Genomic DNA, 27815 nt, shown 5'->3' on the forward strand with positions numbered 1-27815 from the left:
TCTGAAACAGAGAAAAATACTTTAAAATATTGCTATGTTACTACTGCAATGCTTAAGTAGAAGCAGAGTTTCGGATCATTTTATGTAGTCTTTCATATTCACAAATTAGAAAGTGCTTCCATACTGAAAACTAGCAAAAAAGAAACTGCTTTCAAAATAATCAAACTGTGTGATATTTACAATGAATGTGTTATCATAGGGTTCTATCTTTTGTCATATTTTGCATCTCCTGGATGTAGTAAATACTTTCTGATGTTCAGCTTGTGGTTTCTGCAGTCATATCTTCTGGGAGCCAGATGCTAGTAAGCTGAACAAGAATTACTGCCGGAACCCTGATGATGATGCTCACGGGCCCTGGTGTTACACAGGGAATCCTCTCATTCCGTGGGATTACTGTCCCATTTCCCGTTGTAAGTATGTTTAGTGTTCTGTTTAGCTGAAATACTTAACATGTACTGTGTCTTTACTAAAACAATTTCTTAGTCACAGATATAAATAATCTAAGATTACAGAGTTAATTCCAAAATGGGAGTATCCTCTAGAGAGTAACTCAGACATATACCATATGCAGGCTCTTTCAGTCTCTGTGTGTGTGTCTCTTTCTCTCTCTCAGAGAATTATGTTCACATTTTAACATTGTTTATTCTGAAAAGATTGGAATCCAGAAGCAGCAGATAGTCATGATTCTAAGAACACACCAGAGAAAATGCCCCAGCCAGACCCTGAATCTTCAGTACTCTGTGTCTGAACATAATAGCATTTGTCTATCCTAATACCCTTCATCCACCCCCCCCTCCCGCCAGTACACCAAACAATCCAGATAGATAGATAGATAGATAGATAGATAGATAATAGATAATAGAATACATGTCTGATATATATCTTTGAAAATGCATTTCATATATGTTAATCTAAAATACATGTCCTATATCTCTGTAAAGATAAAAACAAAAGATGTGAAAAAGGTAGGGGCAACATGAAGAAAGGAATCTGCAAGAAAAGAGTTAAGAAAATGAAACCACACTGAAATTAGTGAGAACAAAATGAAATTGACAAAGCCTGAGAAATCATTTCTATTAGTCAAGGTGGCAAATGACACAAATGGTTAAGACTCCTATCACTGAGAACTTAGACAATCTGTCCATCACAAAACCATGCTAATTTGAGTAAATGAAAAATCCTAAGTGGAAGTCAATTTGTAAAAATGTATCAAAAGGAATAGTTATATGAAAGTGGAGCAGCTTATGCATTATTAACATTTGGGTTGGATGATTCTTTGTTGTAGCAGGGTGTTCTTGTGTGACGTGTTTGCATTTCAATTTTCAAAGCCAATGCTACTATTACTAGTTGTTACTGCTAGTTATAGCAGATGGAACTTTGCATTTTTGTGTAAACATTTCATGAAACACAAAAATATTTTCACTTATGGTGAGAAACTGTCTCTTGATTTGATACAAATTTTACAAAATACACGTCAGTATATGCTACTATTTCTTTCATCAGATCTTTCTTCTTAACATGGGCATTTGTGCTGCCTTCGGTTAGATTCTTGTTACTGACTTGTCACACAAGAGGTTCTTATGGAAATTTTAGATGCATAGCTATTTGAACCAGGGAGTTTAACACTATGGCTAGGCATGTTTGCTGCAAATACAGAGATATGGATACATAATATAGTAAAATGTTTTCTTACTACGGACAACTTTATGAAAAGGTCTTTTATATAATAACACATAGAGGATATATTTGCATTTCAATAATTTTAATGCACATCACTGGATCTTAATGTATGATGATATTGCCATCTTCTCACTAGTATATGTATGTTTGTGTGTGTATGTATGTAAATATGTATGTGTTGGTCTGTGTGTATATGTGTGTGTGCACGTATGTGCCTCGGTTCTATTATATATATATATGTACTATATTTAACAAGTAATACTTAAGACATGGACCTGATCAACTATTATAAATGGATTCAGAACTTGTTTATAACAATAATTCAATGTTTTATATGTTTGCAAAGAAATCAGCTATTATAATAAGTTTTATTGTTGTTGTTGATGATGGTTGTTGGGCTTGAACTCTGGGTCTGAGCGCTGTCCCTCAGCTCTTCAGCTCAAAGCTAGCACTCTACCACTTGATCCACAGTGCCACTTCTGGTTTTCTGGAGGTTTATTGGAGATAAGAATCTCATGGGGGGCTGGGAAGGTGGCTCAGTGGTAGAGCACTTGCCTTGCATGCTCAAGGCCCTGGGTTCGATTCCTCAGCACCACATAAGCAAAAAGAAAAAAGCTGGAAGTGGTGCTGTGGCTCAAGTGGTAGAGCGCTAGCCTTGAGCTGAAGAGGTGAGGGACAGCGCCCAGGCCCAGAGTTCAGGCCCCACGACCGGACCTTCCCCCCCCCCCCAAAAAAAAAAAAGAATCTCATGGCCTTTCCTGCCCGGGCTGCCTTTGAACTGTGATCCTCAGATCTCAGCCTCCTGAGTAGCTAGGATTACAGGCATGAGCTACTAGTTTCTGACTATTATAATAGTTTTATAAAATTTAATTCGTATTTTTCTAATGTCCTTCATTTTTTTTTTTTCTGTTGGTTGTTGGGCTTGAACTTTGGGCTTGGGCGCTGTCCCTGTGCTCTTCAGCTCAAGGTGACCACTCTACCACTTGGGCCACAGCACCACTTCCAGTTTTCTACTGGTTTATTGGAGATAAGAGTCTCACGGACTTTCTCGCACGGGCTGGCTTTGATCCGTTATCCTCAACTTTCAGCCTCCTGAATAGCTAGGATTACAGGCATGAGCCACCGGCACCTGGCCTTCAATTTCTTTTTATATTAGAGTTTACAGAAATCTTGAAAATATTCTCCAAGGGAAATTGTATTCTGTTTTTTTTTTTTTTAACACTAAAACAAACAAGCAAGCAAATAATGACGACCAACATATTTCTCGAGAGAATATCATGCAAAAACATTTTTAAATGATTAAAAATTAACTTTTTGTTTTGTTAGACCCAGACTCAGGTCTTCAGCATGTTAAATGGTAACTCTACTACTGCAGTACCTCTAGCTCTGTTATTTTTTTTAACATTATTTTGCCTCACTGTAACTTTTTGTGAAGTCTTCATAATTAAGAATATACAGCAAATTAGGAAAAGAGGAAAAATGCCCTATCATTTAAAACAGGTTATATTGCTTTCTCTTCTTTATATCACAGTTCAGCAGCTCAAACTAGTACGTGTGTGTGTGTGTGTGTGTGTGTGTGTGTGTGTGTGTGTAGCTCAGAGTAAAATGTTCCTATCTGATTTCAGAGCCTAGTGATCTGGTTTATAAACTTCACTAGGAGAGTAACCACTTGAACAATTTTAAATAATTCAATTTTTTTCCAATTAAAAGTCACTAATGTGATTTTGAAAGTTATGGTATCACTCATGTTTCATTCAATGCTATTGCAGATAATTCTTTTCCTTTAAATTTTTGTCTGAACTAAACATTAATTTTAATAAATTTTACATTTTCATTTTTCCAGCTTATAATTCTAGCCAGGATTTATTTATACTCTCATTTTAGTGAAAGGTTAATAAAATTTGTCTTTAAAGATTTGAGTTGATGGGCTGGGAAGGTAGCTCAGTGGTAGAGCACTTGCCTTGCATGCATGAGGCCCTGGGTTCGATTCCTCAGCACCACATAAGCAAAAAGAAAAAACCAGAAGTGGTGCTGTGGCTCAAGTGGTAGAGCGCTAGCCTTGAGCTGAAGAGCTGAGGGACAGCGCCCAGGTCCAGAGTTCAGGCCCCATGACCAGACACCCCCCCAAAAAAGATTTGAGTTGATATTTAAAAAGAATTTTTTTTTTAAATTTTGAGTCCAGTCCTGGAGCCTGAACTCTGGGCCTGAGCGCTGTCCCTCAGCTCTTCAGCTCAAGGTAGTGCTCTACCACTTGAGACACAGCACCACTTCTGGTTTTTTTCTTTTTGCTTATGTGGTGCTGAGGAATCGAACCCAGGGCCTAAGGCATGCAAGGCAAGCGCTCTACCACTGAGCCACCTTCCCAGCCCTTGAGTTGATAACTTTTTAACATCAGAGAGTGCACTAATCATTTCCACACTACATTTCTCTACAACATATGTAAAGATTTTATTTATTTTTCCCAAAATGCTTATAAAATATCATTCATATATTTTTTTAATTTATAAAATATGTAAAAAATGTAGAAATGCCTAAAAGTGTGCCTGGCCACATATCCTTAGTACCACTGAGAGTATTCAGATTAAAAATTTCCATCATGTTTCCTAGATTGGATAACAGTCCATGATTATGTCTTGGCCAAGGTACTTACCTACTTATGACTCACATTCTGTTTTTGTAAAGCTGTATCTGTATACAGTTTTATTTACATGCATGTGTACATACTTCTGTATGTACACAAAAATGGAACAATGAAGCTTGTTAAGATTAGTTTGTGAAGAGGGAGGGGATGAAGGAGAGGGAAGGATGGGTGAGTCTGATAAAGGTGTATTGTACCCATATATGTGCATGTCAAAGTGAAACCCCTTGTACAAATAACTGATGATAATAATAAAGTGTAACAAATCTTATTGGTCCACCATGAAAAAAAATCAGTTGCCTAATAAGCACTTGAAAACTGAGGTTCTATTTCTGGATTTACATTTTTATTTCCATTATTGTTTAATTGAGTTACTGGTATGCACAAAAGCCCACATAATTGACTAGGTACAGAAAAATAGATATGTTGTTTTTTAATCTCAAATGCTTTAGCGTAGGGAGAGTTGCCACTTCATGGAAAATTTGTGAATGCCATATATTTCTCTAGGTAATATCTCATTTCCATTCTTGTTTTATATATTAGTATTAAAGTAAATTTACTACATAATCATATTGTCATAGAGTTGTTTACATAACTGTACCTGTATGATGTACAACATCTGAGATTGAAAAGCAAGATGAGCTAAAGTAGAAGGAAGATGAAAAATTTATGATTTCTTTCCTTTACTTGCATTCATTTAGTTAACTAGATCTGGAAAATGAATTTAGCATCTACCATGCAGTAATTCTCTTCAGTATCTCCACAAAAAATGGTCAGGTTTTCAATATTCCAAAATATTCCCTGTTCTCTTATTGTTTTGTTACTTGCTTCTCTGAGCTCAGACATTATCAAGGATTAATAACCAGCTGTATGTAAGTAGTGCTTGCCTTCAGTTCTGCACAGTTAAGACATTAAGCTTCAGGAAATGCCTCATGTCCCACTCATTACTGTAAAATATTTCCAAAACCCAAGTATCTTTCAAGCCATTCTTCTTGTAGCCAGTAAACTCCATTAGAGAACCCTGCAAAAGAAGTAGATTATGTAGAATTAAGGTGCAGTTTCCCAAGTCCAAGTAGAATCAATGGGTAATTTCCAGTGTTTCTTTTCTTTTTTTTTTTTAACATACTTACTTTTGACTAATAGCACACACACACACATACACACACAAATCTAGATTATTCTGGCAACAACAGCAGATGTTTCTTTTCTAGAAATTAAATAACATATATTTATATTTTTCAGTTTTCCAAAGTATTGCAGTTTCAGTTATGTTCAATCAAATACAAATGAAAATCGTTTTTTAGAAAAAAAAAAAGAATGTTTCAATGAACAAAACTGCCTTATGAAACCTCCGTGCAAACAACAATAAACGTAAATCCTTTTCACTGGGCTGGCCATTGAGTCTAAAATGGTCCATTTTAGAAGACTGAAATAGGTTGTTGCTGCTGGCAGTAAACGCAGTGTGCTCAGGATCACCAGACCATACTCACTTGGAACCTCACACCATCATAAAAATTTTAAAAAACTCCTTATCTGAGACCAATAGGCATGCATTCATAATGTAATACAGCAAAAATGACAACGAAAATAGAATAAAAATATTCAAACAGATATTACTACAGTTTATCTTTAATGATAATCATTTTAGTAAAGTGTCCAGTTCATAGTTATATTATAATAGATTGATTTTATAAAGAAGAATATGTTTATATATATACATATATATATATATATATGAGCTATATACTTACCTACAAATTCATTTTTACAGGTGAAGGTGATACCACACCTACAATAGTCAATTTAGACCGTAAGTAGAATATAAAACAACTTGAGACTCTGTGTCACAAATAATGCCATATTATTTGATAGGAAAATATTACCATAATAACTTCTGACATAAAATGAATCAATCTGATTTTATATTTAAAGTATGTCTTTCCTTATGTGTAGTTGTAAAATAGTCAGTATATTCTGATTATGGAAATACAACTGTCAGGAAATTTACAAGATATCCCAGATGACTTTGAAAACAGCACTTACTTACTTTTAGTTTGGGGCACAATGTATAGAATGGGAAAACTTTATATACAACATCCTCCAAGTAAAATCAGGCTGCTAAAGACAGAATGAAACCAGGGATTGAAATTGTTTTATCTTTAAACCATTTTTTGTTTTTGCCCGTTTTGTATTTTACTAAGCCAAAGATGACGACCTAAGAAGTTCAGTTAATTCTCAGTGTCAGAATCTGTTGGAAGCTCTTGTTTTGATTTCCACATATTATTTGGGCTGAAAGAAGTTACTGAAATGTTTTGCTATTCTAAAACCACCTGCTGTGCCTCAGGCTGAGGAAGCAAATGAAAATCTAGTCTAGACCATGGACAGAGTACAAAGGATAAGGCAAGGAACAGAGGAAGGTCAGGAAAAATGTTTCCTCCAAAGAATTCTGGGTTATGTCATTTGGGCATAATGATTTGGATATAATAATGTCATTTGAATATTATTTCAATAAATATAATACCAGGAGTACATTTCACAATTGCTCTGGGTTTTTTTGTTTTTTTTGTTTTTTGTTTTGGGTTTTTTTTTTGGTCAGTCATGGGGCCTGAACTCTGGGCCTGGGCGCTGTCCCTCAGCTCTTCAGCTCAAGGCTAGCACTCTACCACTTAAGCCACAGCACCACTTCTGGCTTTTTCTGCTTATGTGGTGCTGAGGAATGAAACCCAGGCCCTTATGCATACAAGGCACGCACTCTACCACTGAGCTACCTTCCCAGTCCCTTGCTCTATGTTCCTAGCCTACAAATAAACAAGTAAAATTTTATTTCATTTTTTGACTCAGGCTACTGATTGTTATTGAGAAACAGCCACTATTTCATTTTGTACTGAGACTAGTGAGGGAAATATATTAGTGTCAGACTTGAAGAATTTGCTAGTCTAGTGCATGGTGAGGAAAGTTACTGTATGCCTTATGCAAGCAAGCCTGTTTGCTTTGAGTTGGTTAGTTTTCTGGGTCACTCATTAATAAAGATGAGAGTGGCAAGTGTTAGAAGTATATAATACTCTTGTTCTAACACGTTCTTCTGATACAAATGCAGTGATTTCATTTATCTAGTTATCATTATACTTAAAAAAACTAAGATGTACTGATTGTTTCAAAAGGCAATGCCAAAATATTACTTGATCCTGTTTACAGATCCTGTAATATCCTGTGCCAAAACAAAACAGTTGAGAGTTGTAAATGGGATTCCAACACAGACGAATGTGGGATGGATGGTTAGTTTGAAATACAGGTAATTATTAATAAACATATTTTAAAATTATTTGATAAGTCACACAACCAACATGTGATCACATGGTCATGACAATTATGCTAAACACCCAGATGAGAAACTATAAAGGGATCAATCACACTCTTGCCAAACAGTAAAGCCAGACCTAACCTTTTGTAGTTTAAAAAGGTCCTGTGTATGTTTCCATTGTCCCAGATTTCAAGTCCAATTTTGGCTCTGATTAAATCAAACAAAATTACCCAGAAGATTTTCTTATGATTTAATATCAACATGTAGTTCTAATGCTATTAATGTTCCAATGCAGAATATTATGATTTGATATTTTTCTATATCCATGCATATTAATGTAAGACATTTTATTTTTGCTTTTTGTCATTCATATATCATTTTAAAATTACAGAGTATATTTATATGAAAAGATTACAAATATTTTAATCAATAGTATTATTAGTGTGGATAAGGAGAGTAAATACATAAATAAAATGCAAATCAAGAGCCTTCAACAGTACTTTTAAGAGTGAGTGAAATATAGGACTGGGAATATAGCGCTAAGTAGTAAGATTGCCTACTTAGCATGTGCAAGGCTCTAGTTGCTTTTCAGCACCAAAAACATAAAAGAGAAATACATACTACATACATGTACATACATATATATATACTATGTATATAATATAGTATATAGTATCTACATTATATATATACAATGTATATAATATAGTATATAGTATCTACATTATATTATTTATAAAATAATATATGGTACACATTTTATATATTTATTATATTTTTGTTATATAATGACATTCTACATAGATGCCACAAATTTTTAGAATAAATTGAAAGCTTAGTAATTATTCTATAAGAATTAAAATTTTGAAAGCTGAGCACTGGTGGCTCACACCTGTAACTCTAGCTACCCCAAAGGCAAATATTTGAATTTCACAGTTTGAACAAATCTGGGAGAGTTACAAACAGTTGATTAGCAAAAGGCTGGATGTGGAGACATGGCTCAAAAAGCAGAGTACCAGCTTTCAGCACCAAGCCAAACAGAAGGACCATGTCTGAGTTCAAGACCTAGGATTGGCATCCCCCTCAAAAAAAATTAAATATTCAGCATGAGTTGAAATAAAATCATTATACAATTTCCTGGTCTTTTTCTATCTCTGTCTGCCTCTCTCTCTTTCTCTTTCTCTCATCTTTTTATCGCTATTCTTCTCTATCAGAACTTCATCATGTACAAAAAGCAAAATACACATGATTTGTAGCTACAGTTTTCCTTGTATTCTAGACAAACCTCCAGGCTTGTGCATGTTTAGTCCTACCATACAGAGTAACTTGCTTGAACATTGCTTCTCATTCTTCTAATCTTAAATTAAATATCTCCTCTTTAAGTGATTTATCCTGTTTCTTTACCTCAAGGAGAAAGTTTAACTCATATTACCTTAATTCATAGTGACATTTAAATAGAATGGGTAACTTGCAGCTAAATATGCCAGTTCTTGCCAAGTGTAGACTTTATATCCTATGACTCATGTCACAATAATATTATAGAAAATGGGCTAAAATTCCCTTTTATTAGAGCCTTCTCTCAAGATGTCAACTAATGGTTTGTTGTATTTACATCAATTATATATTTAATAAGCATGGTAAAACATTAAAACAAAAAGAAACAACTCATTAAATTTAATATTTAAGCCAACAATTGCAGTGTAGCTGTCCTAAGTTTGAGGTACTGAAAGCAAATTATGAAGCAAACTTGAATATAAGGTGATTTGACAATACATACAATTAATAGAGACAAATTTTTATTATAGTTGATTTTCTTTATTGAGAAATTTTTTTAGGAATTCAGATCTCTGAGTTAATGAGTGATTCTTTCCTCAATGAAAATTCCTAAGGAAAAAGGACATAGACTTCTGAATTATTTACAAGTAAGAGGCTACACAAGGATATTATTTGAATATTACTTGATATATTTTTGATATATTACTTGAGTAGAGAAATGTCAGTAATAAAACTGTTTTAGAAATGTTTAGAAAAAGATCTTTTCTTTTAATTCCAAGTTCTTAGCAACAACAGCTGTTTGTTATTTTTCCAAAACACATAGTGAACAAAACAGAAATTAAAACTCTATATACACTCTTATCCTCTTGTGTGGTAACAACCATAAATAACTGTGGCCTTCATCTGGAAACCTTCTAGTATTACTCTCTGAAGCACTAAACATCTGTATTCTTTGGAATGTAAATTGTGAAAAGTTATACTTTTTTCTATGTTTCCGCCAAAATAAATGGACTTATAAAATTTGGATGTCAGCAAATAAATGTCCTCATACTTATTATTGTCTATAGCTATTTTACAGTTTTCTAGATGATATATCTTTCAAAATTTAGTTTTATAAGTGAAATATATTACTAGTCTTATGTAACAATAAGTTTATTCATAGCCATATTTTAGCATATCAAAACTACATAATGGTAGAGAATGAAGGGAACAGTAGAAAAATAAAAATTGTCACTTCTAGATGTTTTTCAAGGTTAAAGGAAAACCTAAGATTTATATTCTTCATGATCAAATGATGGATTTAAAAGGGGGTTAACTCTTACTTCTACTCACCCAAATTTTGCAGCCTATAATTTTTCTCATGATCACAAATGCACAGACACGTATGCATGTGTTTACAGCAAGTTTTCTAAACTATAAAATTAATTTCCTACAGCGATATTCACATTATGAATAAAAATTACTTCAACAATCTCTGACTATTGTTTTTCAGATAAAAGGACCACTACTCACGTTAGTTCTGTGAATTCTTATTTAAGTAATGGAGCAGTAGACATTGCATTCATTCTCAGGCTCTTTAGAAACCAGATGTTATTTGTTTCTCTTTCCTCTTTCTCATAGAAATAAACATATCTGCGGAGGATCGTTGATAAAGGAAAGTTGGGTTCTTACTGCAAGACAGTGTTTCCCTGCTAGGTAAAGTGTTTAAAAATCAATATCTGTTTTGAAGACGCAAAAGTACCTATACCTTCTACTTAGCTTTTAACAGTGCATTCATTTTTACAGAAATTCACCAACATGCATGAACAAATTCACTATTTAAAAAAAAAAAAATCAGCTAAGAAAGCTCTGAATTCAGAGGTATTTCCAAGTGCAGGAAGACTTCAACTCAGTTCTTTTAGCATTTGTTTCATGTGGAAATATATTTGCTTGAGCTTTGTAAATAAATTATGTCCCCAACTTCCACTTGCACTTATTAAATAGATAAATATTCTTCACCTGAGTTATCAACTAACTTCTTTTGACCCTTGATTCTGCTTTCTTATGAAGAGTTAGGCTTAGAGCCATCCTGGAAATAATTTCCAATGAAAATTAGCCTAAAAAATAATAAGGATGTGTAAGCTTATTTGTACGTCTTAACAAGGACATTTTGATTTTGTTTAACATTTTAACACTGGTAATAAAAATACACACATAAATTAAATAAGGCAAAAAATGCAGTAAAATGAATTTTTTTTTCAAAGAACACCTGAGGATTTTTCATAAGGGACTTTTTTTTGTTAGGCAAGTACAATCAATACTTCGTTGCTGTTTTTTCATAGCCACCTAGACTTTCAGTAATTGAAAGGTTGTTTATGCTTCAAAACTCCATGCTATTCAGAATTCCTCATTTCAAATATGCATCCCTTTATTCTTTGAATCAAATTTTAAATGCAGTTTGTTTACCTTTAGAAGCTAAAAATAATAACATGTAAATAGTATTTTATAACATGGAGTTGCACTTAAACTTGGTTTTTTTAACTTAGAAACAAAGATTTGAAAGATTATGAAGCTTGGCTTGGAGTTCATGACGTCCATGGAAGAGGAGAAGAGAAACGCAAGCAGGTTCTGAACATTTCCCAGCTGGTATACGGCCCCGAAGGATCTGATCTGGTCTTGCTGAAGCTTGATAGGTTTGCTCCTTTAGAAGATTGACTTAGGATTTGTTTTTAATGCAGATTACGATTACTGAAACAATTTTCTTCCACTTGGACTATCTTTCGACTTATCTCCTTTGTCATAAGTCAGATATCTGTATGTACGTGTACATGTATGTGTGTGAATTGCAGAATTTCATATAAAACTGAATTTTTATGATCAGTTTTAATAGCATTAACAAGTAAAACAATGAAGTTTTTGTTTTTGGTTTGCTGGGGGTTTTTTTGCCAGTCAAGAACTTGAATTCTGGGCGTGGCTACTGTCCTTAGGTATTTATTTGTTTTCTGTGCATAAGGCTAGAACTTCTAGCACTTGAGCTATATCCCCACAGACTTTTCTGCCTGGCCTGGCTTCAGTTGAGATCCTTAGCTCTCAGCCTCTTGAATAGCCAGGACTACAGGTGTGTATTGCCAGAATTTCTGCCCAGCAGAAAACAATGATTTTTCAAGTAAATACAGTGATAATTTATTCTTGAATGTTAGTAAACAAGAACTAAACAATGACTTTTCAATTAAATACAGTTATAATTTATTCTTGAATGTTAGTAAACAAGAACTCCCTTCTCTACCTATTGGAAATTTTGTCACTACGTGTTAGACATTTCTTTATTCCAGCTTCTTTTATTATTTTTATTTTTTAATTTAAATTTTATTGTAAAGGTGTTGTATAGTTATATAAGTAAGGTAATGAGTACATTTGTTTTTGAACAGTGTTAGTACCTCCCTCATTTTCTCCTATTTATTCCCTTCAATTCCCACAACCTCTCAAGTTGCAAAGTCCATTTCCAACATAGTCTCTAGTGAATATCACTGCTGAATTGGTTCACCTTTTGTCCATCATTTCTGTGATTCCCTTTCCCTTCCCCAAATCAGATAAACTTATATACAAGACAAAGGGTACAGAAATTTAAAAAAAAAAACAGTGACAACAGAAGATAGAGCACAGGAAAAAAAGATAGACAAAAGAAATAACTGAAAATCAGTACAATAATTAAAAAAAACACCTCTTGTTTTTCCATTTCTTGGAATTCATTCCAATAAACATCATTTTATATGGTCATATGCACATAGTTATTGAGGCATTGTGATCCTCTCCTAAGAATATCCTTCTTTGTTCTCACTGAGAATGATTTCAGTGCTGTTTAATAAATCATATAAATCTTTATTATCTATGCATAAGGAAAGGGACTCATGTCTAAATTATACTTAGAGCTCAAAAAATTAACTCTCCCAAACAAATCCTCAAAGAAACAATATGATTAATAGTGGGCTAAAAATTTAAAGATAGACTTCTCAGAAGAAGAAGAAGGAGGAGGAGGAGTAGGAGGAGGAGGAGGAGGAGGAGGAGGAGGAGGAGGAGGAGGAGGAGGACAGAAGACAGCTGAGGAGCTGGAGGGGGAAGGGAGGATGGGGAGGAGGAGGAGGGGGAGGGGGAGGAGGAGGAGGAGGAGGAGTGGGAGGGGGAGGGGGAGGGGGAGTGGGAGGGGGAGGGGGAGGGGGAGGGGGAGGAGAGGAGGGGGAGGGGGGGAGGAGGAGGAGGAGGAGGAGGAGGAGGAGGAGGAGGAGAGAAGACAGCTGAGGAGCGTGAGGGGGAAGGGAGGATGGGGAGGAGGAGGAGGGGGAGGAGGAGGGGGAGGAGGAGGAGGAGGAGGAGGAGGAGGAGGAGGAGGAGGAGGAGGAGGAGGAGGAGGAGGAGGAGGAGGAGGAGGAGGAGGAGGAGGAGGAGGAGGAGGAGGAGGAGGAGGAGGAGGAGGAGGAGGAGGAGGAGGAGGAGGAGGAGGAGGAGGAGGAGGAGGAGGAGGAGGAGGAGGAGGAGGAGGAGGAGGAGGAGGAGGAGGAGGAGGAGGAGGAGGAGGAGGAGGAGGAGGAGGAGGAGGAGGAGGAGGAGGAGGAGGAGGAGAGGAGGAGGAGGAGGAGGAGGAGGAGGAGGAGGAGGAGGAGGAGGAGGAGGATGATGATGATAAATAGCCAAGAGGATAAATAGCCAATTGGCGCATGAAGAATGTTCAACATCTCTGGCTACAAAAGAAATGAACATCAAAACAAAATTGAGATTCTAACTCACCCCAATTAGAATGGCCATTATCATGAAAACTAATAATAAAAGATGCTGGTAGTGATGTGGCCAAAGGGAGTTAGCACTACACTGTTGGTGGGAGTGTAAACTTGTTCAGTCACTCTGGAACACAGTATGGAGGTTCCTCAAAAGACTTAATATAAGGCTCCCTTATAACCCAGCAATCTCACTTCTGGGCATTTACCCTACTGTCCACAAACCAGCCCACACAAAAGCCATCAACACAACCTTGATCATTGCAGTGTTATTTACCATAGCTAAGATATGGACTCAAACCAGCTTCTTTTAAACAAGACTTTATTGTCTTAAAATATTATATGAATCATGAACAGTACATTTTTTAAGAAATTCATGTTGTGTTGAATCCAATTGAGGGCACTTACTGTTTTCTTTTCTTTTCAGGCCTGCTATCTTGGATAGTTTTGTTAGTACAATTGACTTACCTAATTATGGATGCACAATTCCTGAAAAGACCACTTGCAGTGTTTATGGCTGGGGCTATACTGGATGTAAGCTATTTTTTTAAAAAAGATTAGGCAATATATTTATTATATACATAAAATTTTCATTTGTTTCTGGCTTCTCTTGCCTTTTTCCTGCCCTCATTAACTGTATATTTCTTACACCATTCCAGTGATTAACTCTGATGGTCTGCTACGAGTAGCACATCTCTATATTATGGGGAATGAGAAATGCAATCAGCACCATCAAGGCAAAGTGACTCTGAGTGAGTCTGAGTTATGTGCTGGAGCTGAAAATATTGGCTCAGGACCATGTGAGGTAAGAAAGATGCTTTTTCATAAAGAATCTATGGGTTTATCCTGGGTTTTGTTTATTTTTCACAAATAAAAATTGTATACCAACCTGTTCTCAGATAGAGGAACCATAAAACCTAACCCTGGATTATTTTTGTCCATTTCTTTTAGTTACACATTGAATCAATTCATGCTTCAGAAACAGCAAACTGGGAGGACATTTGTCCTCAAAAAACCAATAAATAAACATAGCCAGAACCCTAGGAAGAAGTTGTTCATGTCAGAAATACCAAATCAGTTTAATATAATAGTTTTTGTTTGTCTAAATGATCTTCCCAAATTTTCCTTTTTAAACCTCATTAGTAATATCCAGAGACATGTGCCTGGATTTAAACTTTAATGGATGGTTTTGTTGAGTATGTGTACATGTGTACATCCCTATGTGTGTAGGGATATGTGGTTCTGTGTGTGTGTGTGTGTGTGTGTGTGTAAACAAACTGTTTTCTTAAAAATATTAAGTAAAGGTCAAAGTGTATGACTTTAAGAGCTGGGATGTTTTTACTTGTTAGTCAACTGTTCTTTACACATGGCTGGATTCCCATTCTCATATTACATAGAAAAGCTGCTGAAGTGTTAGTCTATTAGTCTAGATGGTTTTTTGGTGAGGAACATGTTCTCCAAGCCTCAAAGGAATGGGATTCTTGCTTATTATGCATAATATCATGAAAGAAATGGGCTTGATGATAGTGAAATGTTTGTTGATCATGTGAGAAACTGGGTACTCTAAGTGTGTATATTATATGCCTTGGGTACTACAGTGTGTATATTATATGCCTTGTGCTGATATTTTATTCCTGTAAAGGAAAGAAAATTCTAAATTAAAGAGCTTTCAGCACTGATTTAAAATAATGTGGAGAAAAATGATTTTGTTTATACATATTTTCCAGTTTGGTCTTTCCAGCAAATGACTATTAATGTGTGGCACAAGGGAAAATTATGGCAAGAGAATTCTACTGCAAGAAAAAATAAACCGATGTCGTTTTTGAAAACTCAAAGTGCTTTGTGAGTGTAAAAGTTTCCAGGAAGGCCCAATCTCAGTGATCCTCTAGAAAGCAGTGTCCTTTACCCAGCCCTGGAGCCATTATTCACAACACTTGGCAGCTGCATTTTCGAATAGCCTTAACCTAGTTCATTGTGTGTACTCTCTCAGTTCCCTGAGTCCATTTAGCCTTTGGGTATTTGTCCCTCTGACCTATATGGAGAATATTTGACTCTGAATTGATTCCACCACTTCTCAAAACTGTATTTATCCTCCAGAATGTTTACATGTATTTAAAGCTTAAAGCACTCACATGCACGCATACACACACACACACACACACACACACACACACACACACACACACACACACACCATTTGAAACAAAATATTTTAATCATTTTCTAAAAAATTGAAAGATAAATTTCCCTATATATTTATATTATAGCAATAGCATCACATCTACTATTATCTTCAAAATCATTCATATCAGGAAGCACTGATGCACTGTAGAGAGCTCCATATTCTTACAGAGTCACAGCTGACACAATCATGTTCAGATATTTTTCCGTATGTTTTGATGCTTAGAATATCAATGGCTTATATTCTTGCCCATAAGTGAACTGTACAATCACAGAACAAAAGTTACAATGATTTTGTTTGCATTTGATAACATTACCTTTAGAGAAAAAACAAGGTAGTCCTAAACGTTCTCCTTTATATGTGCTTTCCTAAAGCCAGTCTGTGCCTTCCTAGGAGGATGCATGGACACCTGTTGCGCTGCTCACAATGGCCAAGCTATGGAATTAGCCCGGGTGGCGATCCATAGATAAATGGATAAAGAAATATGATGTATATTCATTATATAGATTTATTTAGTCATAAAGAAAAAAATTTTATTGTTTTTAGGAAAATAGTTTCGATTGGTGAACTTCATGTAAGCAAAATAAACTGGACCTGCATACACACACACACACACACACACACACACACACACACACACACACACACACACACACACACAAGTGATGCAGCCCACTGCAGGTGTCTCATGCCTGTGATCCTTGCTAGTCAGGAGGCTGAGATCTGAGAATTGAGATTTGAAGCCAGTCTGAATGAGACTTATTGCCCATTATAGTCAGAAGTGGAGCTGTGGCTCAATTGGTAGAACACTAGCCTTGAGCTAAAAACTCAGATACAATGTTCTGATGAAGGATTAAAGAAAGGGGGAAAAATCTTCAGAAAGAAAGTATTTAATAGAGTTTTAATTGTGAAAGCCATAGGAACAAATTTTCAATATTAGGAGAACAAACTAAAGATAAATTTGAAATTATGAAGAAAATGCCAGGGGTTTTTGCTTTTCTGAACTCAAAAATGGCAAAACCCATTTTAAAAATGAAGAGATATTTTGGAAGAAGCATGGTATTCTTAAATGAAGACCACATGTGAGAGAATTAAGAACTTATTCATCTTTATGTATTTCAATCTTAACTTAGTAAATTCCATAGAAAGCAACCAAAGGTCTAAATGACACTCATTTTTATCTTCTGTTCATGTTTATCTACCCTTGACAGTCAAATCAATATATATATAATATTAATGGATTTTTATTTTTATTTCTGAAATAATACTTTATTGTGTTGCATGTCTTTTTTCCCAGGGGGATTATGGTGGCCCACTTGTTTGTGAACAACATAAAATGAGAATGCTCCTTGGGGTCATTGTTCCTGGCCGTGGATGTGCAATCCCAAATCGTCCTGGAATTTTTATCCGAGTAGCATACTACGCAAAGTGGATGCACAAAGTTATTTTAACATACAAGGCCCAGCAGTCATAGCTGAAGTGTCTGAAGCATCCATCAACCCATAGAAATCTTACATGAAGATTTCAGAGAATGTGGAACTAAAATGTCAGCTGAAAGAATTTTAAAACAACTACTTGAGTGTCCTGTTTGTTAAGATACTCACTAATATATAGGGGTGTTATCTGTTGTTCTGTTTGTCAGTGTTATTTTTGTAAATGTTGAAATGAATTAAGGTACATGCAAGTGCAGTAACATATCTCCTGAAGATACTTGAATGGATTCTTTAAAATGCAAAGGTATAATTGCCAGATGAGAAAAGATTGAATGGAGAAGATCAAGTAGTCACTCACTATGCTGCTTTCCAGGTTAATTTCTTAATGGTAAATAAACTGTAAGTTAACTATTATTGTAACCTCACGAAGACAATTTATAACTTGTGTTCTTAAATTGTATGTCTATATTGAATTATGACTTTTCATGTGCCACATGTTGCAGTTCATCCATTCTTTCTTTCCATGTAACCTGCAGTACTGGCCTACGAGTATACTTAACAAAACAACAACAACCAAAAAAATGCCCATTGCAAAGCCTGGAAACACAGGTGTCATGCACTGCAATTAAAATGGTGGTGTCTTCAATATAATCTAAATTGTTTGGAGGTATGTGCCTATAGTTTTTCTTCAAGATAAAAACATAGAATATAAACAGTAAAAATATTCAGGAATGGTGCAGGATAGAAATGACTTTTATGCACTATCTATAGATGACCTCCACTGGTAGGCATTTAAAATAAGGCCAGGACCCACTACTTAAGTAATCCCTAATCTAGGTGTTTACATATATTTATTATCCTAGTTATTTCCTGTCATTTTTTAATTACTAAAGTGAAGAGAGTAATGTGTGTATTTGCACTATTACTTTCCTCAAAATTAGTACCACTTATTTATATAAGGTACCTGTAGATCTATTTTCATAAACCATTTTTAAATTCTCAAGTATGTGTCTCAGTGAAGAAATTTATGGATTTTTTTTCATTAAAAGTATATGTAAATAGGTTAATTTCAAGACTTCCTACTGTGATTGGCTTCTAACTCACTCTCCTTAAATTGAAATAATAAGAAGATGCAAGTTCCCATGTCTCCCAAGTTTTATCCATGTTTTCTCATAAAGTTATGCATAAAAGCATATTTTGGAGGAAAAAATGGAACTTTGTGGAAGTTTTATTCTTGCAAAAGGGGGAAAATAGTATAAAAAGGAAGGAAAATAACTAGTTTGTCTAAACTCTATTTGATTATTTTGTTCAAAAGATATTTGAAGCTCATAGATCAAACGTTTTATCAAGATATTTCATTTTATCTTACTTTATTTAACATAGCTCTTTGCTAATGCCATAGGGATTGTTCATTTAAATTTTTATTCTGTCATAGCTAAATTATTATGTTATCATAGTGACTAGCCAACAATCATATTTATTAATCAATTGGGATTACAAAGAGTAATAGGAGAGGTTCTCATTTGTCACAAAAATCTTCCTGTACAAAACAGGAATAAGTACAAATAACTATCTTAATGTTTGAATCTGTTGTTCTCATCCTCCTTTCTATTATTGTTTCTCTTAAATCTTCTTTGTTAAGAACAAGCAATGTTCTTCAGTGTCTTTAATGTACTGTTTAATCTGGAGTAAAATGGTTCTAAATTTACTGAAGAGCGTAGTTGACAGAGAACAGGGCAATAAATCTAGAAATGCTCATGCAAATTGTACACACACACACACACACACACACACACACACACACACACACACACACACACATGGTAATAAAGTGGCACTGTGTCAGGAAACAGAGAAAGCAAAGAGACACAACTAGTTGCCAGTATACACCGTCTTGCCTTGATTTTACTTCTTTTACCCTGATATAATACAACACTTTAATAACCATATATAGGAATTTCAACTATGTATTTTCAAAATATTGAAGTACTTTTCCTAGTTTCTTCTTGCTGAATTGGCCAGGCTTCAACACGTTTGTCATATTGGTAAAACTATAATAACATCTATAATACTTTAAAATATTCACATTTACAATACTTCTCGTGGTTTTGTTGTAAATTTCCAAGAAAAGAAAAGTAGAGATTATCTAGATACTACTAACAATTTAGACACTTTGAACTCAGTGTTTTCCCTTGTGTCAACATCAATAAATCACTGAATTTGGTGGCCCTTTCTTGGGGAAGTGTTCTTTGTGATAGAGGGAAATGGATATAATTGACAACGAGAACTAGATGAACAAGATGCATGTTACTTTTGGTGGTAGGTCAGGGTATAATCATGCCATTATTCTCTGATGAAAGATATTATTTATTGAGTGTTTTTCTTTGAAGGGAGTACAAAATTTGAATTAATCCAAAAATCCATTTTATTTCACTAATGGATCTTTTAAATTAAAAGTTTCCAATGTTGTTCTTTGTTTTGGCTGTTGGCATTGTTATGGTTATAGGCTATTGTCACTATAGACATTTTTCTTATGTCTAGCAGGAACAGGAATGTAAAATTAAACTATTTGTTGTGATTCTTCTGCTGTGCAGAAGGGGCTGATAATCCTTTTGTATATTTCTTTAGTTTTATTGTAAAGTGTGTAATGACTTTTACCTATTTGCTGTGGGCAGGTCCTCAGTAGATTGGCTTATACTGAGTCAAGCTATAGTATTAACAGGCTCTTGCTTGCTGTTTGTGTTTCAACTGACAGGACTGTGAGACACTAGACAGCAAGGAAACTAACAATAATGGCATGTGATGGCAAAATTGTATTTCACTTATTCCTGTGAATATTTCTTGTTGGTACCAATGGTACTGTACAAAGTGAATGTGATAGCCACAACCTTTGATTGAAAACAATACTGTCAAGAAATAGAAATTTCTGTCTGATATTTTCTTGTTGTTCCTAAGCATTCCTTGTCTTAACGAAAGAAATACTTATTTGAAATAAATAAGCCTTATACTGATTCACTGAATTTTGTAAAAGCACTATATTCAATTATTGTATCTGATGTTTATAGAAAAAATTGATCTAAAATAATTTGAGTAAAATGATATCAGTTGAGAACTTTGTAACTACAACTTTTTACTAAATTGCTTTTCAAGATGGAGTCCATAAAAGACATTAGCTATCAATAGTTAACTGAATTTACAATCAAGAATTTGCCAATTACAAACCAAATGTCCAAATTTTGTAAACCCTGTAACTCTTGACAGTGTGACTTTAAAAACATTTCCATTTGCACAGAAAGTTTCTGTCTTTAGGAAACTGAAAATGGAATACTGTGGATATTATGACTGCTTGTCTGTGTGTAAATAGGAAAATGATAAGCTGCCTATTGAGTGGTATAGCTGGATGCATACCCCAAAAAGGGAACACTGTGGTTATGACTTGTATGATAAATCTCTGTAGTTAATAAAGTTGTTATTTTTATAGCCATAATTATATTATTATTCTTAATAATAATAAAATATTTTATCAAAATGCTGCCCTTTTTCTTATTATTATGAATATATTTACATGAATTCTAGAACTGTAAGGTAGAATACAGTAACATTAATTTTATTGACCAAAATTATGTATATTTTGTTACAAGAAATGTCTTATAACTTGTTGAAAAGAAAATGCTAAATATTATTTTGTTCCAGATTCCATTCCTCTCAGTATAACTAGTCTTCAGCAAACCATTTGTCTTTATAGACTTTTATTTCCCCACCTGTAAAATGATTCAGTCATCTTTCATATTTTCATAATGTTTTATTAATTTGCCCCATTTACAAAATTTTAAACGATGGCTTAATTTCCTTCCTTACATCACTGTAAGTTACAAAAGTAATTTTAAATTATTAGGTTCATCACATTTGGAGTATCTTTTCAAAATGTTTATCATATTCAGAATAAATATGAATCAATTGTGCTTATGTAATTACATTTGGAAGTAGTTAACCATGACTTAATCAAGTTCTCTGAGACACTATTGGTGATTTCAAACTATGTGATAGTGTTTTGATTTTTTCTTTCTAGTTGCTAGAACTCCATCTAATTCCAAATATACATTACATTCTATTAAGTAAAATATTAAAGAGAGCTTTTTAAATTTTTACAAATGATACATTTGCAATAGAGTTTACAGTTAATATCATGGGTAAGATAGATAGCACGAATTTATCACTTAAAGAGAAAATACTGACTAGGTGAGTGAGTCATTTGTGAAAATTACTTTTCTATACACAACAGAAAATATTTTTATTGAACAAAGAAAAGAGAGCTTTTAATTTTTTTATTGTAAAGATACTGTACACATGGGTTACAGTTACATGAGTAAGATAATGAGTACCTTGGCTATTGAGATGTTACCTCCTCCTCTGTTTTTCCCTTACTATCCCTTCCCTCCCCACATCCCCAACTGCCCCCCCAAGTTATAAAGTTCATTTTTCAACCTACTGTCTTGTATATCTCATTCTTACAATGGGTCAGCCTGTATCCCTGTTTCAGCATTTTGTTATTTTCCTTCCCCTCACCAAATTAGGAAAATGTACATACAAGATGTAGGGCACCAGAATCAAATACAGTGACAACAGGGGTTATACCATAGGTAGAAGAACAAACAAAAGAAACAACAAAGCCGGGCACCGGTGGCTCACGCCTGTAATCCTAGCTACTCAGAAGGCTGAGATCTGAGGATCGTGGTTCAAATCCAGCCTGGACAGGAAAAGCCATGAAACTCTTATCTCCAATTAACCACCAGAAAGCTGGAAGTGGCGCTGTAGCTCAAGTGGTAGAGCGCTAGCCTTGAGCTGAGGGACAGCGCCTAGGCCCAGAGTTCAGACCCCATGACCGACCGAAAAAAAAAAACTATTAAAACAGTTTCTCAAGTTTACCATACAAAGATTCAAAGGAAGAGGCAACAATGCTTGATAAGAAATGTACTCATTATCTTGCCCATGTAATTGTAACCCCTCTGTACAGTATTTTCACAATAAAAAATAAATAAAAATTAAAAAAAAGACACAGATTGAAAAAAAAAAAGTGTGATAGTTTACCATACACAGCTTATCTGAAATCTGATTCTTTTTGGTTGGTCGTGGGGTTTGAACTCTGGGCCTGAGCACTGTCCCTCACTCCTTAGCTCAAGGCTAGCGCTCTACCACTTGAGCCACAGTGCCACTTCCGGTTTTCTGGTGGTTTATTGGAAATAAGAGTCTCACGGACTTTCCTGCCTGGGCTGGCTTTGAATTGCGATCCTCAGATATCAGCCTCCTGAGTAGTTAGGATTACAGGCATGAGACACCAGCGCCCAGCTCTGATTCTTTTTAAACCTGGAAAATGTTGTTTCCTAATATAGTTGATTCCTGTTCATGATGCTTTAATGAATTGTTACATGTCCATGTCAGAAAGTACCTCCTCAGTCCACAATTCTTCTGAGCTTTACTCATCTTCATGAGTCCCACATTTGAACTAATACAGCATCAAAAGGGGCTGTCAATCACCCTTCAAACAATAACGAGCATGTCATGTAAAACTAACAGCAAAAGTTTTACTCCAAAGAAACTGTACTCTTCCTTTGTCCTTTGCATTTGCATTTGGACAATTTCATGGGTTACTTATGAACGCTGAATTTAAATTAAAAGAAAAAAAAAAACACTTGTAATTTCAGGTCACACTTTAAAGTCTGTGTTATGGCCTTAAGCCATATCAAAACAGAAAATACTTGGAAAACAAAAGCCTCATTTGTACTTTATGTCAGTGTATGCTTATGGAACAGAGAAGATTAGTTTTGTTGTTGTTGTTTTTTGGGTTTTTTTTGCCAGCTGTGGGGGCTGAACTCTGGGCCTGGGTGCTGTCCCTCAGCAATTCAGCTCAAGGCTAGTGCCCTACCACTTGAACCACAGCACTACTTCTGGCTTTTTTCTGCTTATGTGGTGCTGAGGACTCGAACCCAGGGCCTCATGCATGCAAGGCAAGCACTCTACCACTGAGCCAACTTCCCAGCTCCAGAAGATTAGTTTCTGTGGTTGCTGTTTGTCTGTTTTTTAGTTGGTCATGGGGCTTGAACTCAGGGCCTAAGTGCTGTCCCTGAGTGCTTTACCTCAAGGGGAGAGCTTGAGCCATAGCACCACTTCCAGTTTTCTGGTGGTTTCTTGGAGATAAGAGTCTCATGGACTTTCCTGTTGGGCTGGCTTTGAACCACAATCCTCAGATCTCAGCCTCCTGAGTAGCTTACAGGTATAAGCAACCAGTGCCCAGCAAGAAGATTAGTTTTTAATTGATTCATAAAAATTGTATATATTTGGGGGCCACCATATGAGCTCTTCATACACTCCCCCGCCCCGCCCCCCACACATGCACACCATCACATACTGTGTTTAACCCTCTTTCCTCTACTTTGTACAATATTCATGCTTTGGTAACCCCTATTCTATTTACAATGTTTATGAGATCAATTTGTTTTACCTTTTATTTATGAATGAGATCTTGCAATTGGTCTTCTGTGCTGAACAAGATTTTGTTTCTTATTAAGGCTTCATGGCTTTCCATTGTATATACGAATGACATTATCTTTATTCATTCATTAGTTAATAGGCACTTCGGTTGCTTCTGCTTCTTGACCGCTGTGACAAGTGCTGCAGTGACTGTGAAAGGGCAGGTGACTCTTTGGCATTCTGATGTCTTTGCCTTCGGAATATCCCAGAGGTGGTGCTGTTAGGTTACCTGAATAGTCTACTTACAGGTTAGAAGAACTCCCCATCAGTCTTCCAAAATGGCTCTGCTAGTTATCATCCCATCGACAGGGTGCAGGAATTCCTTTCTCTCCACATCCTTGCCAGCAGTTACTATATTCTGCATTTCTTGGACAATAATCATTTATCTGGAGTTGAAATACTGTCTCACGTTATTGGAGATTCATGCGTCCCAGGAGTGATCTTTAGCATTTTCTTTACATACAGTTAGCCATTTTGCTGTCATCTTTAGAAAAAAATGAAGACATTTGCTTCCTATGCCCATAAGGTTTCCTTCCTTCCTTCCTTCCTTCCTTCCTTCCTTCCTTCCTTCCTTCCTTCCTTCCTTTCTTCCTTCCTTCCTTCCTTCCTTCCTTCCTTCCTTCCTTCCTTCCTTCCTTCCTTCCTTCCTTCCTCTCTCTCTCTCTCTCTGCCTCTCTCTATCTCTCTCCCTCTCTCTCTCTCTTTCCCTCCCTTCCTCCCCCTTCCTTCCTTCCCTTTTTTCCCTTTTATCTTTCCTTCATGTCTTTTTTTTTTTGCTAAGGTTATTTGAACTCTTCTCCAAATTTTTAAGCTGTGTTTTACTCTTTGGGTTATTGCATTGTTTTTATAAAAGCTTTTTAGTGTGTTGTAATCTAATTTTTATTTTATTTACTTTACTTTTTTTAATTAAAAGAATCTGCTTATTCCAACATCCTAAAGTGTTTCCCTTAAGCTTTCTTCTATTTTCTTAATATTCGTTCTGACATTTAAGATTTTATACTATTTGGGGCTGATTCAATTATATGATGGTAAATCAGGGTCTAGTTTAAATCCTCTGCACATATATAGCCAGTCTTCCCAGCACCATTTATTAAAATGCTTTCCTATTCTTAATACCTTTGTCAGAATGAAATGGATGTACATGTATGGGCTTACTTCTGGGATCTCTACTCTTTTTCATTGGTTTCTTTCTGTTTTGGTACCAATATCAGACTGCTTAGATGTCTATAACTTCGTAGTATGTTTTAAAGTCAGGTAGTATAATGCCTACTACTACTTCTGCTACAACTACTTACTACCACTATTAGTGCTGCTGCTGCTGCTGCTACTACTACTACTACTACTATTTTACTACTACTTATGACTACTTTGTTTTCTTTGTCCACAGTGACTTTGGCTATCTGAGTACTTATTTTTTCACATAGATTTTATGATTTTTTTTCTAATTCTGTAAACAATATCATTGAGATTTTGTTAGGAATTATACTGAATCTTAAGTGGTTTATATATAGTATGGATATTTATCTTTCACAAATATGTATGCATTTATACAAATAAATATGCATTTATTTTTTCTCATTTCTTTATACAAGTAATTAATATATGTCAGCATTTTTATTTTTAATTACATTTTTATTATCTTTAAGTAGTTGTACATAAGAGTTACCATTCAAGTCAGTTTGTAAATTCAGTGCCTTTTAATTGATGTTATTGAATATTTATATATAAAAGGTTGATATTTCACAGATCACTGCTAATTCACACTATAATCCTAGCTACTCAGGAAGCTGAGATCTGACATTCACAGTTCAAAGCCAGTCGAAGCAGGAAAGTTCCTAAGATTCTTATCTCCAATTAACCATCAGATTACCAGAAATGGTGCTATAACTCAAAGGGGTAAAATACTGCCTTGAGTGAGAGAGTTCAGGGACAAGTACACAGGACCTGAGTTCAAGCCTCATTTCCAATTGTTTTTTTCTTCAATTACTTTCATCAGTGTTTTTAATGTAGACTTCTTTTTATTTATTTATTTTCATAAGTTTATTTCAGGATGAGTGTTCTGGGTATTTGACTATTATTGCTAACATAAATGAGATTACTTTTTAAAATTTCTTTTACAAATTATTTGCTGCTGTTATATAGAAATGCTATCAACTTTGTGTGTCAATCTTCTATCTTGCTATTTTGCTGAACTTGTTAGTTGTAGTCTTTTCATTGAGTCTTCGGAGGTTTTCCAAATATGGCTATGTTATCTACGAAGCCTGACCTTTTGACTTCCTCCTTTCCAATTTGAATAATCTTATGTTTTCTTCCTCTTAGTAGTTCTGGCTGGGACTTTGCATATTTTATTGATAACAGTATTAAAGGTGGGATTCCTGGATCTATTCTAGTTCCTACAGAGAAAACTCTCAGCTCTTCCCCTTTTGTGGGAAATTATTGGTGGGATTGTTGAGTATGGCCTGTATCATGACAAAGCTCATTCCTTATATAACCAATATGTTTAAAATTTTTAACATGAGGGAATGTTAAATTCTATGAAAGAATTTTGTTGGCCCCTACTACTGATCATATGGATTTTGTCCTTTGTTCTGTTGATGTAAGATATCACACTAATTTATTTGTGTGTTATACCATCCTTGCATCCTTGGGATGAATCACTCTTTATTATGGTGAGTCTTTTTTAATGTACTGTTAGATTTTGTTTATGTTTTATTGAGGATTTTCAGAACTATGCTCAGCAAGAATAATGTCCTGTAGATTGAGCTATGTGTGTGTGTGTCTGTGTGTGTGTGTCTGTATCTGTCTGATTTAGTTTGAAGTAGATAATTCCAGCCTTACCAAATGAGTTTGAAAAAATTCCTTCCAAATCAGAAGAATTATTAACTTTAAGAACTATATACATTGACATTTGTACATGTGATTTTAAAAATATAAAAGGAAAATTTGATTTTAATTTGTTCTAATTAAATGGTGGTTGCTTTATAAATCTAGTACAGTTTAGATTATGATGGTGAGCATTTTCCCAATAGGGTTTTTCCGTGAAGGTTGGAAGATTGATGTCCCAATATTAAGAGGAAAAAGACAGCATCAATTATTGCAGTCATCTCCTGAGTATACTCAGTGCTTATGTACAAGTTTGTCATCTGCTGTACATTATAAAATTACACAACATCTACATTGTTACTTAATTAACAGAAGGCTTTTATTAGCTGTAGTTCCTAAAATGAGAAAAAGAAAAACACAACATACATAGAGAACGCTGCAAAGACATGAGACAGAGGAAAGGCAGGCTTTCCATATAAAGACATTGTCAAGTTTTCAGACCTGCAATGTTACTGACTTGTTTCTATAGCTTCATAGTTTAGCATATATCACTATGATCTGAAATAAAGAATTTAATCCTACAAAGTAAAATACTGGTTTCAAAAGTGGAAACTTGATTTTATGTGATGATATAAAGGGGATTAAAGGGATTAAAAATCACTTTTAAGGATCACATGTGCCTTTCATTAGGCTCATCTTATTGACAGATTGAATCTGACTGACTTTAGTATTGGGATTTGAGGTTTCTAATCTTCGCCTTTTGAGTAGATGTGAGCCACTGCTCTTGGAAGCCTAGCTTTTTCCATCTCACTCACCTCCACAACCCTTTGCTAAAATACAACTTTGAAGGTGAAGTAGAGAGCTAAAAGAAAGAAATGCAAATAAGAATATAAGAGTAAAAGAAGAAACATTCTTTTAATTGGAAAAGAAGTCAGACATTGATGGATCACCCCTTCAATGTGAGCTATACAGGATTATGGTATGAAGCTAGCCTGCACAGATAAATCTCCAGTTAACTAGCAAAAAGCCCAAACTGAAACCATGGCTTAAGTGATAGAGCATGAGCTATGAGCAAATATCCTGAGCTAGGGTGAAGGACCCTGAGTTCAAGCCCCACTACTACTATTACTACTACTACTTCTACTACTACTACTACTACACCCCTCCCCCCAACACAAATTGAGTAGAATCTGGAAGAGAGGTTTCA

General features: G+C 35.1%; 1 protein-coding gene across 2 annotated transcripts in view; it reads left to right on the forward strand.

Annotated features, from left to right (window-relative positions):
- Hgf (hepatocyte growth factor) overlaps nt 1–20790 on the forward strand; it is a 71499-nt gene extending 50709 nt beyond the window's left edge. For both annotated transcript variants that reach the window (XM_042684763.1, XM_042684764.1), the window contains exons 11-18: nt 277–410; nt 6090–6128; nt 7514–7610; nt 10515–10589; nt 11420–11566; nt 14070–14176; nt 14302–14447; nt 17122–20790. In XM_042684763.1, coding sequence (XP_042540697.1) covers nt 277–410; nt 6090–6128; nt 7514–7610; nt 10515–10589; nt 11420–11566; nt 14070–14176; nt 14302–14447; nt 17122–17298 — 922 coding nt within the window. In that variant the 3' untranslated portion in view covers nt 17299–20790. The remainder of the gene's footprint in view (nt 1–276; nt 411–6089; nt 6129–7513; nt 7611–10514; nt 10590–11419; nt 11567–14069; nt 14177–14301; nt 14448–17121) is intronic.
- The last annotated feature ends 7025 nt before the right edge of the window (nt 20791–27815 follow it).

This window comes from Dipodomys spectabilis, unplaced genomic scaffold, assembly GCF_019054845.1.
Source record: "Dipodomys spectabilis isolate Male_0828 unplaced genomic scaffold, ASM1905484v1 ptg000089l, whole genome shotgun sequence".
Lineage (NCBI taxonomy): Eukaryota > Metazoa > Chordata > Mammalia > Rodentia > Heteromyidae > Dipodomys > Dipodomys spectabilis.